The sequence below is a fragment of the Chiloscyllium punctatum genome, chromosome 11 (genome assembly GCF_047496795.1).
Source record: "Chiloscyllium punctatum isolate Juve2018m chromosome 11, sChiPun1.3, whole genome shotgun sequence".
NCBI lineage: Eukaryota > Metazoa > Chordata > Chondrichthyes > Orectolobiformes > Hemiscylliidae > Chiloscyllium > Chiloscyllium punctatum.
In genome coordinates, this window is record NC_092749.1 from 19,931,542 (window position 1) to 19,949,444 (window position 17,903).

Genomic DNA, 17,903 nt, shown 5'->3' on the forward strand with positions numbered 1-17,903 from the left:
GTATACCATACAGATACAACGTGTTAAGTATATCGTATGTTATATTCATTCTATCAGACAGGTACATTACGATAAAAATAATCATGCAGTTATGTTAGGTGTTCACAAATTAATATTGCAGACAGCGTTTTCAGGACAGAGGTAGCTCTGTAAACTCCTGGCAAATGATTAGTCCTTGTGGAAGTCATGTTATCTGGCTCACTGTACATGGAAGTTATTAAGTGGGTGAGGGAGCTGAGATCTGCAGCAAACCAGTCACCACTTAGAACTTCCAGATAAAGAGTAAATGGAAACTTGGCAGTGGGTGGGAACATGAGGATTTTTAAGAACAGGAAATGGTTGTTAGGCCTCAACAAAGCCTTTCTCTTTGTCACAGACCTCTGCTAATGCTGAAACACTTTCACACACAGCGCTCAAATCTGTCTCTTTCCAAAAACCATGTCTAATTACTGCTCCAACCCATTTATCTTCTTCACTTCAATGGCTTTTTCTGCTACTTTCTTGTCCATTTCTGTGACTCTTTGGCTTGAAATGTGTTTCACTTCTAACGTCCTAAACTTGTAACTCCTGAAATTTGAAACTTGGTATCTACCTGGCATTCTGTGGTGAATCATTTGTCTGGATTGACTTTGATCTTGGCAAATTGCCCCAGTTTCAAATAGGACACCTCAAAGTTCCCCACTTCTAAGAAAAGCACACAGCAAGTACTTGGGTTTAACATTGTGTAAAAATTTTCCTAATTTGTAGATTTTACAGACACACTAATGATTTATTACTGAAGTGTAAGTGGTCCCAGTCCATGAATAAAAGGACAAGAGTCCTTTTATATTTAATAGGAAGAGATACAATTTGGCACTGTTGAAGAGGGCTACAGACATGAGCAGCCTTTTTAACTTAAAATGGTTTCTTTTAAAAGCTATTTAATGACAATACATTAATACAGAAATATCTGAAAGAAGGAAAAGGGTGGTTAGGATGCCAAGCCCTAAGAGACTTTTTAAAAAATCTATTCTTGGTTCAAACTTTCCACTGAGTTGTGACCTGAGAAATATTAAATATCAGAGCTTACAGAGACCCCTTGACTGGACGCTGCTTCATTTTATGGCATTTCACTGTGGTCTCTCTCTCTCTCTCTCTCTCTCTCAGAGCACCATAGCTCTCCTGATTTCCACCTTCGCTGATGTTCCCCGTTTGTCCCTCTCTGGATAGCACCAACAAAGCAGAATTCCAAAAGAACTTGCAGAAGACTTAGAGGCTATTTACAATCTGATGTACTGTAGTGGATGCCTTTTTGTTTTGATTGTTACAACTGGGTTGTGAGGGTTCATTTCCACAGGCTGACTCTCTTTGAACAGAACAGAGTTTGGATTTCAAAAGGGAGGTAATATCTGTTGTCCATTGTATAAATATAAGACTGTGTCTAGCTCAGTATCAGAAAATTCAGACAGATTCCTTTATGAGCAAATAAAAGAGTAAGTTTATTACACATAAAAATTTCTCAAGTGAAGTTGCATAGATTTTTAACTAATGGTGCAAACAACTGTACAGTTTTTATTTATTCCTTCATGGGATGTGAGCTGTGCTGGCTGGCTAGTATTTATTGCCCAGCCCTCGTTGCCCTCAAGAAGGTGGTGGTGAGCTGCCTTCTTGAACTGCTGCCGTCTATTTGAGGCTGTTAGGGAGGGAATTCAGGATCTTGACCAAGCAGCTGAAGGAACAGTGATATATTCATACACGAGAACGATGAGTAGGTTGGAAAGGAATTTGCAGACAGTGGTGTATCCATGAATTTGCTGTCTTTGTTCTTCTGGGTGGTAGTGGTCTGGGTTTGGCAGGCACCATCTAAGGCAACTTGCTGGATTTCGGGACAGTGCATCTTGCATATGGTACACACTGCAACCACAACCTCAGTGGTGGAGAGAATAGATGTTTGTGGATGTGGTGCCAATCAAGCAGACTGCTTTGTCCTGGATGGTGTCAAGCTTTCTGAGTGTTGTTGGAGCTGCACTCATCCAGGCAAATGGGGAGTAATGTATTATACTCCTGATTTGTGTCTTATACATGCACAAGAGTCAGACATTGAGTTACTTGCTGTACGATTCCTAGCCTCTGACTTACTGTTATAGCCGCGGTATTTATATGGTTAGTCCAGTTCAAATTCTGGTCAATGGTAAGCCCCAGGATGCTGATGTTGGGAGATTCACTGTTGGTAGTGTCACTGGATGTGAAGGGTTGATGGTTGGATTCTCTCTCATTGGGGTGATCATTGCCTGGCATTTTTCTGGTAAGAACGATCAAAGAGAGTGCTGTCGGTATTTTTCTTAATGCCTTTGGGCGGCACGGTGGCACAGTGGTTAGCACTGCTGCCTCACAGCGCCAGATACCCAGGTTCAATTCCCACCTCAGGCGACTGACTGTGTGGAGTTTGCACATTCTCCCCGTGTCTGCGTGGGTTTCCTCCGGGTGCTCCGGTTTCCTCCCACAGTCCAAAAATGTGCAGGTTCGGTGAATTGGCCATGCTAAATTGCCCGCAGTGTTAGGTGAATTGGGTAAATGTAGGGGAATGGGTCTGGGTGGGTTGTGCTTCGGCGGGTTGCTGTGGACTTGTTGGGTTGAAGGGCCTGTTTCCACACTGTAAGTAATGTAATCTAAAAGTGATATTTCTCTGCGGAAACTGCTGTTTGAAATATGTATTCCTGACGATGCTCAAAATGTTGGCAGCCTGAGCTATCATAAGACCATAAGACATCGGAGTGGAAGTAAGGCCATTCGGCCCATCGAGTCCACTCCGCCATTCAATCATGGCTGATGGGCATTTGAACTCCACTTACCCACATTCTCCCCGTAGCCCTTAAATTCCTTGTGACATCAAGAATTTATCAATCTCTGCCTTCAAGACATTTGCGTCCTGGCCTCCACTGCACTCTGCGGCAATGAATTCCTCAGGCCCACCACTCTCTGGCTGAAGAAATCTCTCTGCATTTCTGTTCTGAATTTACCCCCTCTAATTCTAAGGCTGTGTCCACAGGTCCTAGTCTCCTCGCCTAACGGAAATAATTTCCTAGCGTCCACCCTTTCCAAACCATGTATTATCTTGTAAGTTTCTATTAGATCTCCCCTTAATCTTCTAAACTCCAATGAATACAATCCCATGTGGTAAATTTGGTGGGAAATTGGTCGATTGTCTCCACAAAGTGACTATGATCTTTTATTTAAACGTATTCGAAAGGTGGAGGAGAAAGACTTTCTTAATTTGCTTCAAAGGTTAATGGGATTGTTTTTGTTTTCCTATTCTCCACTGATTTTCGTCCTGATAGGTGAAGGTTATGCTACGGATCTGTTCGGCATCAGTTGGGGACATGTCAGAATCCAGCTGCTTCTTCAAAGTGGACCCCCGCAAGAAGCAGATCACACTGTACGACCCGCCAGTAAATGGGCTGCAGAATTCCTCACAGAAGAGGGGGGGCCTGGTGCCACCAAAGATGTTTGCTTTTGACGCTGTCTTCCCACAAGATTCGTCGCAGGTCAGTCGCAAAGTAGCCACCATCTTCTGTAACTTTTTAGTGTGTAAATACTACGGCGTTCTCTCCAGTCCACTCCCTGTACAGGACAATGAACTGTATCTTTTGAAGTCTTAGATTGTTGAATATTTGATGTACCACACACCAAGGTCTTTGAAACTTGGCTGGAGCTTTCATTTAGGAGAAATTGAGAACTGCAGATGCTGGAGATCAGAGTTGAGAGTGTGTTGCTGGAAAAACACAGCAGGTCAGGCAGCATCCAAGGAGCAGGAAAATCGACGTTTAGGTCGTAAGCCCTTCATCAAGAAAGGCATTTCTTTTGTCTGTTTCATTTGAGAGAGAGAGAGAGAGAGTAAACCATTTAGCGGCTTCCTCCTGAGTCTATTCCTTGGCTTTGGTCAGATGGTGCAGTGGGCCAAGGAGGGAAGATGGAGTTTAATTTAGATAAATGTCAGGTGTTGCATTTTGGGAAGGCAAATCAGGGCAGGAGTTACACAGTTAAGAGTCCTGGGGAGTGTTGCCAAACAAATGGACCAAGTAGTGCAGGTTCATAGTTCCTTAAAAGTGGAGTTGCAGATAAGGCAGGGTGGTGAAGAAGGTGTTTGGTATGCTTACCTTCATTGGTCAGTGCATTGGGTACAGGAGTTGGGAGGTAATGTTGCAGCTGTATAGGACACTGGTTAGGCCACTTCTAGAATACTACGTTTAAGTCTGGTCTCCCTGCTTTCGGAAAGATGTTGTGAAACTTGAAAGGGTTCAGAAAAGATTTACAAAGTATGTTGCCAGGGTTGGAGGATTTGAGCTATAGGCAGAGGCTGAATAGGCTGGGGCTGTTTTCCCTGGAGCGTCAGAGACTGAGGGGTGACCTGATAGAGGTTTATAAAATCATGAGGGGCATAGATAAGGTGAATAGCCAACGCCTTCTTCCCAGTGTGGGGGAGTCCAAAACTAGAAGGCACAGGTTTAAGGTGAGAGGGAAAAGATTTAAAAGGGGTAATGCGTGTGTGGAATGAGCTGTCAGAGATAGTGGTGGAGGCAGGTACAGTTACATTTAAAAGACATCTGGATTGATACATGAATAGGAAGTTTAGAGGGCTATGGACCAAATGCTGGCAAATGGGACTAGATTAATTTAGGATATCTGGTCGGCAGAGACCAGTTGGACCGAATGGTCTGTTCCATTGCTGTACAACTCGATGACTGTATGACACTTCAATCAGATCATGCCTAATCTGTATCTTAACTCCATCCATTGGTCTCAGCTCCAAAGCAAACCCAAGAACAATAGGAGCAGGAGTGAATTACACACTCTATCAAACTGCTCCACCTCTGGATCAACTCCACTGTCCCACCTTTCTCATCTTCTTCACTGTTGGAAAATCTATTGATGTTTCACTGTTGAAGACTCTCAACAACTGAGTCCTGACGAGCAAATACCCACTGACCTCTGATTTTAGACGTTAGGGATTGCAGAATTGTCAGAAAGAGGCCATTTGGCCCATCTGTAAATGAATGTTTCACTTTGTGCCTTCACTCTGTGACCTTGCACATGATTCCTCTTTGATAAAAATTTAATTCGCTTTTGAATGGCTCCGTTGATCTGAGCTTGCCTCCACCACAGTCTCCATCAGTGCATTCTAGACCTTAGCCACTGCTGTGACTCTGTTCCTCTCATGCAATTCATCCTTTTTTTTGCCAATGATTTTAAATTGACACTATCTCATTCTCGATCCTTTTACAAGTGGGAACAGTTTCTCCTTATCTACTCTGTCCAAATCACCTCTCAACCTTCCCTTCTCCAAGAGACTGACTCTCCTCCTCAGGTGCTGCCTCCCAGCGCCAGGAACCTGGGTTCAGTTCCAGTCTTGGGTGACTCTCCATGTGGAGTTGGCACATTCTCTGTGGGTTTCCTCCCACAGTCCAAAGGTGTGCAGGTTAGGTGGATTAGTCATGGTAACTGTGGGGTTATGGAGATAATGGGTCTGGGTGGGATGCTTTTTGGAGGGTCAGCACAGACTGAATGGCTTCTACCTGCACTGTAGGGATTCTGTGATGCTCCAACTTGGAGATAGGAAGGACTGCAGATGCTATAAAGTCAGATTTGATAAAATGTGGAGCTGGATAAAGCACAGCAGCATCAGAGGAACAGAAGAGTCAACACTTCAGGCAAGATCCTTCATCCTGCCCTGATACATTGTCTCTCCTGCTCTTCTGATGCTGCTTGACCAACTGTGCTTTTTCCAGCTCCACATTTTATCGACTTCTATGATTCTCCAACCTATCTTGAAGTTTCTCTTCCCTGGAATTACTCTTGTGAATCTTTTCTGCAGTTTCTCCAACGCCTTCACATCCTCCCTGAAGTACAGTGCCCAGAACTGGGCACAGCTGAGACTGTGACTTATGCACACATTTATCCTGGTCTCCCTACTCCTGCACCCCTTTTCGAATTGTACCCTTTATTTTGTACTGTCTCTTTATGTTCTTCCAAAATCAATTACTTCACATTTCTCTGTACTGAACTTCACCCTCCGATTGTCCACTGGCTCCACCAGCTTGTCAATGCCCTTTCGAAGTTCTACATTGCCCTCACATTGCACAATGTTTCTAACTTTTGTGTCAGGAGCAAGCTTTGAGGTTATGCTGTTTATCCCAAAATTTAGATGGTTAAAATATATCGGGAAAAAAAAGGTTCCCAAACCCCATCCCAGGGGACCTCCAGTCCACACCTTCCAAAAACATCCATTAACCATTACTCTCTCTTTCCTACCAGTCCACCAGTTTTATATTCATGTTACCATTGTCCCTTTTATTCTGTAAGCTGTAAACTTTTTCACAAGTCCGTTGCGTTGTGTACGTCACATTCTTGCCCTCGTCAACCTTTGCGGTTACTTCAGCAGAAAATTTCTTAAAGTATGAATTTCCCTAAGGGGAATGCTTGCTAGCTGTCCTTAATTAATCCCCGTTTGTGCGTGTGACTATTTCTTGCTTCTCGAAGTATTTACACCACCAGAGTTAAACTGATTCACCTCGAGTTGCTTGAATTACCCTTACATTCCCTTTGTCAACAAGTTGGTGCCGTTGTCAATTCTCCGGTCTGCTGGCACTACCCCTGGGACTGAGGAAGGTTGGAACATTGTGGAACAATCTCCACTCTCACTTCCTTCAGTCACCTTGGATGCCTCATCAACTCAAAGTATAGAGTCCATCCAGCACCACACACTTGGGTTCCCATGTGTTCACTTTGCTGTTCATATTTGATCTGGAGCTGTTGTTAAAATGAGCATAGATTTTAAGGGATTCTTGAGAATTAAGAAGGGAGAAGGGTACAAACACCAGTCTAGACCAGTGTGTTGAATGACCTGTGTCGTTGCTATACATTTGATGTAACGCCAGCACTTTTTCTTTCACAAAAGGCTGAGGTATGTGCAGGAACCGTAGCAGAAGTTATCCAATCGGTGGTGAACGGTGCCGATGGCTGTGTGTTCTGTTTTGGACACACCAAACTGGGTGAGTACAGGTTGCAGTTCTGGTACATGATCTTGGGCATGTATAAGCCTGGAGATGGTATTGCTCCCACCAGTCCTACCTCACCCCCAACTCCCACCACACCACCACCCTACCCCAACCCACAACCTCATCCCACCCCACTCCTACCTCACCCCCAACTCCCACCACATCCCCACCCTATCCCAAACCACATCCGCATCCCACCCCCCCAGTCCTAACTAACTCCCACCCTACCCCCACCACACCCCTACCCACACCCCACCACACCCCCACTTTACCCCAACCCACATCCCCATCCCACTGCATTTCTACCTCACCCCCAACTCCCACCACACCCCCACCTCATTCCACCTCCCAGTCCTACCTCACCCCCAACTCCCACCCACACCCCCATCCCACCCCACCTTACCCCAACCCACATCCCCATCCCACCCCACCACACTGCACTTCTACCTCACCCCCAACTCCCACCACACTCCCACCTTCGCCAACGCACACCCTCATTCCAACCTCCCAGTCCTACCTCACCCCCAACTCCCACCCACACCCCCATCCCACCCCACCTTACCCCAACCCACATCCCCATCCCACCCCACCACACTGCACTTCTACCTCACCCTCAACTCCCACCACACCCCCACCTTACGCCAACCCACACCCTCATTCCAACCTCCCAGTCCTACCTCACCCCCAACTCACACCACACCCCACCTTACCCTAACCCACATCCTCATCCCACCCCACCCCACTTCTACCTCAACCCCATCTCCCACCTTACCCCAACACACACCCTCATCCCACTCGGCTCCACCCCTACCTCACCCCCACTCCAACCCCATACCCATATCATCCTGACCCTAATCACTTCACCCCATTTCAACCCTACCCCCACACCCACCCCATTCCTTCCATCTGGTTCACTGCTGTCTTTATACAATCTGTCCTACATGTGACTCCAGACCCACAGCAACATGGTTGACTTTTAATTGCCTCTGAAATGCCCCAGTAAGCGACTCGGTTACGGATATGCAGCATGACAGCAATGCCCATATCAGATGAAAAAGTACAAAGAAAAAGAAATGGAAGTCATTGAAATTGGTTTCAGAGGCTGTTACTGGTTTGCAAAATTCCAAAGTTTGTGAAGGTTACTCTGGAGAAGTCATCCCAATGTTGAAGGATATTCCCCATTCTCTCTGACCTGTCAGGAGCCTGAGTACCATTTACCACATTTTGAAATGTTAGCTGGATATTAAAGAGTCAAAATGGTGATGATGGTTAAACTCTGAAAGTGGAAATCACGGACCTTCTACACCAAGTGCTTGAAATTCAGTCAACAAGAACCACATGGCACACGTCAGTCATTTAAAATGTAAACAATAATTCTGCGGATTCTGGAGATCTGAAATAGACACAGAGAGTACCGGAGAGTCCGAGCAGGCCTGGCAACATCTGTAGGAAGAGAAACAGAATTAATGTTTTGAATCCAGTAGGACTTTTTTTTTGTAAGAGTGATTTGAAAGGCAAAGCTGAGGGATGAGGGAAAATCTGATTTATTTCTTCTTTAAGCCACTGTGTCGCGATGTGATCTGTACAGAGTTCAAATCTGATTCAGAAACTGTTGCTGTGTTCCACACTGTAAGTTGAACTCAAAAGGTTTTATCTGATGTGACAGGAAAGTCATACACCATGATTGGAAAGGATGATTCCATGCAGAATCTTGGTATCATCCCTTGTGCCATCTCCTGGCTCTTCAAACTGATTAACGAGAGGAAAGAGAAGACAGGGGCACGGTTCTCAGTCAGAGTCTCTGCCGTGGAAGTCTGGGGGAAGGAGGAAAACCTGAAGGATCTACTGTCTGAGGTAGCAACGGGCAGTTTGCAGGACGGCCAGTCCCCTGGAGTCTATCTCTGTGAGGACCCCATCTGCGGCATGCAGGTAATATGCTTTTTTATGAGGATAAATTATATGAACTTGGTTGTTGGAGCCATCCCTAACCTTGTTCAGAGGCCTCAAGTCTTTATTTATGTAGCCTGTCTGTTCTATAAAACTCTTTTCCCCTTCTGATATTGGAGACGTGGGTGGCCTTTCAAGTGCCTGTTCTTTAAGTGGGGGCCTTGTGTTGTCACAATGTCTGAAATGAGTCTTACAGACAAGGCCCCAACTCAAGCCCACACAGGCCTCAATTGCTACTCACACACCTGGATGTCCCACTAAGGCTCAATCTTTGAATTGGTTGATGATAATGCTTTATTCACACTGCAAGAGAGGACAAGTTCAACTGCATAACATTTCCAGCATGAACAGCCCCTGTAGCCATGTTGATACTTACGGTCCACAGACATTTCCTCTCGTCCTTCCACCATCAACTTCCACCTGGGCCGGATTTTCATGGTGGAACAGAGACTTGAGCCATTTTCTGGAGGATCATTCCCATCTCCTGTGTAGAGCACAGGGGCCGTTTTGTTACCCTGGAATTTCCTCCTTAAACCTCATGCCACCTTGTAAGATGCTCCTTAAACCTGACTCGTATGCCTAGTGTTTAGTCACCCATCCTAATGACATATTCTATTGGACGAGAGTCAAATTGTGTTTGGTGGGCACCACCAAGTCACCGATAGCCCTGACCATGGGAAATGTCATCTGTAAATGTTTTTGTTAGCCGCGGTTTGAAGCTGGTTTCCATTCTGCCATTGTGTGTTGGTCTGTGTTCATTTTATGTCTCGGCAGCTCCAGAACCAGAGCGAGCTCCGTGCGCCAACGGCGGACAAAGCTGCCTTCTTCTTGGACGCTGCAATCGCTGCGCGACGGAGCAGCCGGCCCGAGTGTGATGAGGAGGACCAGAGGAACTCCCACATGCTGTTCACTTTGCACATCTACCAGTACCGCATGGAGAAGAGTGGCAAGGGGGGAAGTAAGCTCCTTTCTCATCCCGTCCCGTGCCCCTCCTGAAGGCAATGGCCCTTGATTAGTTTCAGCGAGGTGTTGACACTGCACCCTGAAGCAGTTCCCCACCCGCGCTCCCAGCCTTTGCCTGGCTCCTGAAAGCTGGGCTCTGTGGCTGGGATTGTCAGTTGTTTGGGGTGGGGGTGGGGGGGGTGCTTGGATGCCTGCTGAAGGTGGCACTGCCCAATGGCCGTTCAGTGTCCCAGTGCTCACGGGACTGCCCTGAAATTTACAACATGAGGGGAAGGGAGTCGGGAACATGCTTGTTTCCGGCTGATGATCCTTGAGGAGCTTGCCCCTTGAGGAATTTGGCCAGAGGGTGACTTTCGATGGCGTGGTGGCACAGTGGTTAGCACTGCTGCCTCACAGTGCCAGGGACCCAGGTTCAATACCCACCTCGAGCAACTGACTGTGTGGAGTTTGCACATTCTCCCCGTGTCTGCGTGGGTTTCCTCCAGGTGCTCTGGCTTCCTCCCACAGCCCAAAGATGTGCAGGTCAGGTGGATTGGCCATGCTAAATTGCCCGTAGTGTTAGGAGCATTAGTCAGAGGGAAATGGGTCTGGGTGGGTTACTCTTCGGAGGATCAGTGTGGACTGGTTGGGCCGAAGGGCCTGTTTCCATACTGTAGGGAATCTAATCTAATCTGCGAAGCACCAATCCTGAACAGCCTGGTGTACGAAGCTGGCTGAGTCAAGTGAGGTGTTAGGCCACAGATCAGCCATGATCTCATTGAATGGCAGTATAGGCTCGAGGGGCTGAATGGCCTACTCCTCTTCCTAGATTCCTTTGTCCAACATTCACAGCTTTCTGTCAGTTGCCGCCCCCCTCCATTTTAAAGCTGATTAGACAACGTCGAGCCGATTTATCTGTCTGTAGCCAGTACCATTGAGGCTAACCTTCTCACTCTTACTGATATAAAAGTTAAAAATCACACACCACCAGGTTATAGTCCAATAGGTTTATCTGGAAGCACTAGCTTTTGGAGCGCCTGACAACCACCTGTTGAAGGAGCAATGCTCCTCATTTATCTCTCCACCCTGCAGGCACTCGGCCTCTATTCCTAATGAAGGGCTTTTGCCCGCAACGTCGATTTTCCTGCTCTTCGGATGCTGCCTGACCTGCTGTGCTTTTCCAGCACCACTCTAATCTAAAATCTGGTTTCCAGCATCTGCAGTCCTTGTTTTATCCTGTAACCTGTTGTTGTGTGATTTTTAACTTTGTACACCACAGTCCAACTCCGGCATCTCCAAATCATGATTTAAAAGCAGTGAGCTCGCACTGTGATGCTGCTGATTGGTTCCTTGTTATGTTTATGCCAAATCCCCCTGTTTCCAGTTGTAACAATCATCCAGACAGTGGATGGGAGACTTGTCCCCCAGGTTATTAACATTGCCAGAGCCACTCCAATGGCCGTTGCAGTTGTGCAAGGTGGGCCTGAGAGAGATTGTAGTTGGCAATCACTGAGATTTTGAAGGGAGCTCTGTACAAACAGCACTGGCTTGTTTAGGAAGAGCTGTATAAAGGAAAGGCTGTTTATTTCAGGATGGATTAATTACACTCTGCTCTAAACAACTACAGGCTGGTAACAGGGTGAAGCTCTGCTGAAATGTCTGATCAGCATTCAAGGGACTTAAACAGGAGCTGCTCTTTCAGGTGGGCTTTAATGGCCGTTGACTGATCTGAGCTCTTTTATCCTCTTCTGTTGACAGTGTCAGGAGGTCGCAGCCGCTTACACCTCATTGACTTGGGCAGTTGTGTAAAAGTGCTGAGCAAAAGTCGCGAGGGGGGCTCAGGCCTCTGTCTGTCCCTGTCTGCACTGGGGAATGTCATCCTGGCTCTCGTCAATGGCACCAAGCATATTCCGTACAAGTAAGCTGCCTCTTTACATCACTGACTGTGAACTCTAACTGGGAGGTTTCCCTGTGTCTGTGTGTCTTTGCACATGAGAAGTGTCTGCATGTATGCAGGACTGTGTCTGTGTCAGTGTGTGTCTGTATGTTTGTGTGCAGTTCAATCCATTCTGACTGTTATGTTTGTGTGCAGTTCAGTCCATTCTGACTCTTATGTTTGTGTGTAGTTCAGTCCATTCTGACTGTTATGTTTGTGTGTAGTTCAGCCCATTCTGACTGTTATGTTTGTGTGTAGTTCAGCCCATTCTGACTGTTACGTTTGTGTGTAGTTCAGCCCATTCTGACTGTTATATTTGTGTGCAGTTCAGGCCGTTCAGGCTGTTATGTTTGTGTGCAGTTCAGTCCATTCTGACTGTTATGTTTGTGTGCAGTTCAGTCCATTCTGACTCTTATGTTTGTGTGTAGTTCAGTCCATTCTGACTGTTACGTTTGTGTGTAGTTCAGCCCATTCTGATTGTTATATTTATGTGTCGTTCAGTCCATACTGTCTGTTATGTTTGTGTGCAGTTCAGCCCATTCTGACTGTTATGTTTGTGTGTAGTTCAGCCCATTCTGACTGTTATGTTTGTGTGTAGTACAGTCCGTTCTGACTGTTATGTTTGTGTGCAGTTCAGTCCATTCTGACTGTTATGTTTGTGTGTAGTTCAGCCCATTCTGACTGTTATATTTGTGTGCTGTTCAGTCCATTCTGACTGTTATGTGTGTGTGCCGTTCAGTCCATTCTGACTGTTATGTTTGTGTGTAGTTCAGTCCATTCTGACTGTTATGTTTGTGTGCAGTTCAGTCCGTTTTGACTGTTATGTTTGTGTGTAGTTCAGTCCATTCTGACTGTTATGTTTGCGTGTAGTTCAGTCCATACTGTCTGTTATGTTTGTGTGCAGTTCAGTCATTTCTGACTGTTATGTTTGTGTGCAGTTCAGTCCGTTCTGATTGTTATGTTTGTGTGTAGTTCAGTCCGTTCTGACTGTTATGTTTGTGTGTAGTTCAGTCCATTCTGACTGTTATGTTTGTGTGTAGTTCAGTCCATTCTGACTGTTATGTGTGTGTGTAGTTCAGTCCATTCTGACTGTTATGTTTGTGTGTAGTTCAGTCCGTTCTGACTGTTATGTTTGTGTGTAGTTCAGCCCATTCTGATTGTTATATTTATGTGTAGTTCAGTCCATACTGTCTGTTATGTTTGTGTGTAGTTCAGCCCATTCTGATTGTTATGTTTGTGTGTAGTACAGTCCGTTCTGACTGTTATGTTTGTGTGCAGTTCAGTCCATTCTGACTGTTATGCTTGTGTGCAGTTCAGTCCATTCTGACTGTTATGTTTGTGTGTAGTTCAGTCCATTCTGACTGTTATATTTGTGTGCAGTTCAGGCCGTTCAGGCTGTTATGTGTGTGTGCAGTTCAGTCCATTCTGACTGTTATGTTTGTGTGCAGTTCAGCCCATTCTGACTGTTATGTTTGCGTGTAGTTCAGTCTGTTCTGACTGTTATGTTTGTGTGTAGTTCAGCCCATTCTGATTGTTATATTTATGTGTCGTTCAGTCCATACTGTCTGTTATGTTTGTGTGCAGTTCAGCCCATTCTGACTGTTATGTTTGTGTGTAGTTCAGCCCATTCTGACTGTTATGTTTGTGTGTAGTACAGTCCGTTCTGACTGTTATGTTTGTGTGCAGTTCAGTCCATTCTGACTGTTATGTTTGTGTGTAGTTCAGCCCATTCTGACTGTTATATTTGTGTGCTGTTCAGTCCATTCTGACTGTTATGTGTGTGTGCCGTTCAGTCCATTCTGACTGTTATGTTTGTGTGTAGTTCAGCCCATTCTGACTGTTATGTTTGTGTGCAGTTCAGTCCATTCTGACTGTTATGTTTGTGTGCAGTTCAGTCCATTCTGACTGTTATGTTTGTGTGTAGTTCAGCCCATTCTGACTGTTATATTTGTGTGCTGTTCAGTCCATTCTGACTGTTATGTTTGTGTGTAGTTCAGTCCGTTCTGACTGTTATGTTTGTGTGTAGTTCAGTCCATTCTGACTGTTATGTTTGTGTGCCGTTCAGTCCATTCTGACTGTTATGTTTGTGTGTAGTTCAGTCCATTCTGACTGTTATGTTTGTGTGCAGTTCAGTCAGTTTTGACTGTTATGTTTGTGTGTAGTTCAGTCCATTCTGACTGTTATGTTTGTGTGTAGTTCAGTCCATTCTGACTGTTATGTTTGTGTGCAGTTCAGTCCGTTTTGACTGTTATGTTTGTGTGTAGTTCAGTCCATTCTGACTGTTATGTTTGCGTGTAGTTCAGTCCATACTGTCTGTTATGTTTGTGTGCAGTTCAGTCATTTCTGACTGTTATGTTTGTGTGCAGTTCAGTCCGTTCTGATTGTTATGTTTGTGTGTAGTTCAGTCCGTTCTGACTGTTATGTTTGTGTGTAGTTCAGTCTATTCTGACTGTTATGTTTGTGTGTAGTTCAGTCCATTCTGACTGTTATGTGTGTGTGTAGTTCAGTCCATTCTGACTGTTATGTTTGTGTGTAGTTCAGTCCGTTCTGACTGTTATGTTTGTGTGTAGTTCAGCCCATTCTGATTGTTATATTTATGTGTAGTTCAGTCCATACTGTCTGTTATGTTTGTGTGTAGTTCAGCCCATTCTGATTGTTATGTTTGTGTGTAGTACAGTCCGTTCTGACTGTTATGTTTGTGTGCAGTTCAGTCCATTCTGACTGTTATATTTGTGTGCTGTTCAATCCATTCTGACTGTTATGTTTCTGTGCAGTTCAGTCCATTCTGACTGTTATGTTTGTGTGCAGTTCAGTCCATTCTGACTGTTATGTTTGTGTGCAGTTCAGTCCATTCTGACTGTTATGCTTGTGTGCAGTTCAGTCCATTCTGACTGTTATGTTTGTGTGTAGTTCAGTCCATTCTGACTGTTATATTTGTGTGCAGTTCAGGCCGTTCAGGCTGTTATGTGTGTGTGCAGTTCAGTCCATTCTGACTGTTATGTTTGTGTGCAGTTCAGCCCATTCTGACTGTTATGTTTGCGTGTAGTTCAGTCTGTTCTGACTGTTATGTTTGTGTGTAGTTCAGCCCATTCTGATTGTTATATTTATGTGTCGTTCAGTCCATACTGTCTGTTATGTTTGTGTGCAGTTCAGCCCATTCTGACTGTTATGTTTGTGTGTAGTTCAGCCCATTCTGACTGTTATGTTTGTGTGTAGTACAGTCCGTTCTGACTGTTATGTTTGTGTGCAGTTCAGTCCATTCTGACTGTTATGTTTGTGTGTAGTTCAGCCCATTCTGACTGTTATATTTGTGTGCTGTTCAGTCCATTCTGACTGTTATGTGTGTGTGCTGTTCAGTCCATTCTGACTGTTATGTTTGTGTGTAGTTCAGTCCATTCTGACTGTTATGTGTGTGTGTAGTTCAGTCCATTCTGACTGTTATGTTTGTGTGTAGTTCAGTCCGTTCTGACTGTTATGCGTGTGTGTAGTTCAGTCCATACTGTCAGCTCCTGATATTTGAATCATGGTGTCTCATCTGGTACCATTCTCCTGCTCTCTCTCCATAGCAATGGAAATGTTTCCTTTTCAGGTCACAATCCAATTCCCTTTTGAAACCCTTGATGGAACCTGTCTCCACCGTATTGGCAGACAGTGCATTCCCAACCCTTACCACTCACTGCCTGAGAAAGTTCTTCCTCATGTAGTTTCTGTTTCTTTTACTAATTATTTTAAATCTGTTCTCAAATTTTACATGATCGGGATTGTTTTTCTCCTGACTTACTCTGTCTAGAACTCTCATGATTTTGAATATTTCAATCAAATCTCTCAACCTTCTCTTCTCCAATCCATCCTCATTCCTAATATTCCTCATTCCTGGAACATTCTTGTATACCTCTTATCCACTCTCTCTGAAGCATTCACCTCCTTCCTGAAATATAGTGGCCAGAAATGATGAGACCAGCTGAGGCTAAACCTGTGCCTTCTGTAGGTTTAATATCACATTGTTGCTCCTGTGCCGTGCCCCTATTATTAAAGCTATATGCTTTACTCACCATCCTCTCCCTCTGTCTTGCCAGCTGTCATGACCCCCTTTAGAGTTGTGTCCCATATTTTGTATTGTCTCTCCATGTTCTTCCTACCAAAATGTATCACTCACATTTCTCCACATGGAGCTTCATCTGCCATCTGTCCACCCACTCCAACCCATCAATGTCCTTTTGAAGTTCTGCACTGTCCTCAGTTTAAAATGCTTCTGAATTTTATATCATCTTAATGTTTGAGATTGGAGCAGGGGGAGACAAATGATTATTTGAAAAGGAGCATTGTGCAGGGGAATGAGGAGATGCTCATTCAGAGAGCTGGTACAGACCCAATGGGCCAAATGGCCTCCTTCTGCACTGTAACTATTTTGAGATTCTGTGACACCGTGGTGTGTCCTCTCTGTCACCTCATCCAAAAACTCCAGAAAGTTAGTGAAACATCATTTTAATTTAATCAATCCAAGCTTAATCTGCATTTATGCATGTGACTACTCATTTTGCCCCAAATTATTATTTCTACAAGTTTCACGACCACCAAAGTTAACCTGGTCCATAATATCTCATCCTTACATCCTTTTTTGAACAAGGGCATGATGCTTAATTCTGTTTAGCTCTGGCACCACCCCAAGTCTAAGGAAGACTGAAGAAGTATTGTCACTATCTCTACAATTTCCATTTTCACGTTCCACGGTATTTTTGGATGCATCTCCTAGCGCCTTCAAGTTGTAAACAGTCCCTACAATATGACCTCCTTATGAATTTTTAACTCACCTAGTGACTGAATGATTCATCGTGTCCATGATTCTGCATCTGTGAGCAAATCTGTGTGTACATTTGTGTGGCTGTGTAAATGGATGGACATATATCTGTGTGTGTCAATTTGTATGTATATCAATGTATAGTTGTGTACATATGTCAGTGTTTGACAGTGTATGGCTTTATACAGTATATGTGTCTGAGTGTGTCATTGTATGGCTCATTGTGGGTATGTTTGTGCATCAGTGTGTAGCTGTATGACTGTGTGTATAGATTTATATACATTTGTATGTGCTTATCTATATTTTTCAAGGGAGCTCTGTGTGGAAGTAAAGTAGACAGGTCTGAGTAAAATAACAAGACCTTAGGGAATGGGATTGGAGTGGAGATTTTCCTATGGCCTGTGAACTGTAAAGTTAGGCAGTTTAACAATGAATGCCCTTCCTCGCATCAACACAGGCTCCATTTGAGAATAAGCACAGCTCACACAAGTCTGCATGTCCTTTAACTGCCTCTGAAAGGAGGGTTATATGAATAACCTTAAGAAATATTTCCCTCTAACTATCCTCCAGGCTCCTTTAGAAATCGAGCCCATTCAATGAGGTGACTGAAGTACCAGTAAGTGATTCTTTCACAAACAATGATTAATGATGCAGGGTGATGATGACTTCACTCTGACTGCAGTCTCCCGTTAATAGTGATTCCTTATCTCTCCTTGATACCGGCAATTCAACACTTCCCAGTTCTGCCAGTGAGCTTGCACAAAGGTTGCTGCACATCTGGAAGGTCAGTAGTTGACAGCAATTCAACTGGGGAGGTCATCACATCACAGCCTGTTCATCCCGTCACCATGCACCATTCCCAACCAGCACCATCACTGCCTCCAGTTCTGAGGAAGGGTTACTGGACCTGAAACATTATCTCCTGATTTCTGCCAAGAGATGCTGCCAGACCTGCTGAGCTTTTCCAGCAACTTCTGTTTTTATTTCTGATATACAGCATCCACAGTTCTTCCAGTTTTTAACCTGGCCTCTGAATGTTTGATGTACAAACTGTGTTTGCAATTGCACAAGGAGTTCTGGAGAAGGGTCACCTGACCCGAAACGTTAACTCTGATTTCTCTGCACAGATGCTGCCAGATCTGCTGAGGTTTTACAGAAATTTCTCATTTCTAGCATCTGCAGTCCTTTGTTTATTTTTTCATCTTTACATTAAATTCCTTCAATGGGAGTCACAGTTTGAGGAGCA

At 44.6% G+C, this 17,903-nt stretch overlaps 1 protein-coding gene across 2 annotated transcripts in view; it reads left to right on the forward strand.

The window, feature by feature from the left end:
- Positions 1–17,903, forward strand: part of kif26ba (kinesin family member 26Ba) — a 336,823-nt gene that overhangs the window by 264,398 nt on the left and 54,522 nt on the right. For both annotated transcript variants that reach the window (XM_072580423.1, XM_072580424.1), the window contains 5 exons: positions 3,318–3,524; positions 6,935–7,028; positions 8,701–8,963; positions 9,756–9,939; positions 11,682–11,841. In XM_072580423.1, the coding sequence (XP_072436524.1) occupies positions 3,318–3,524; positions 6,935–7,028; positions 8,701–8,963; positions 9,756–9,939; positions 11,682–11,841 (908 nt within the window). The remainder of the gene's footprint in view (positions 1–3,317; positions 3,525–6,934; positions 7,029–8,700; positions 8,964–9,755; positions 9,940–11,681; positions 11,842–17,903) is intronic.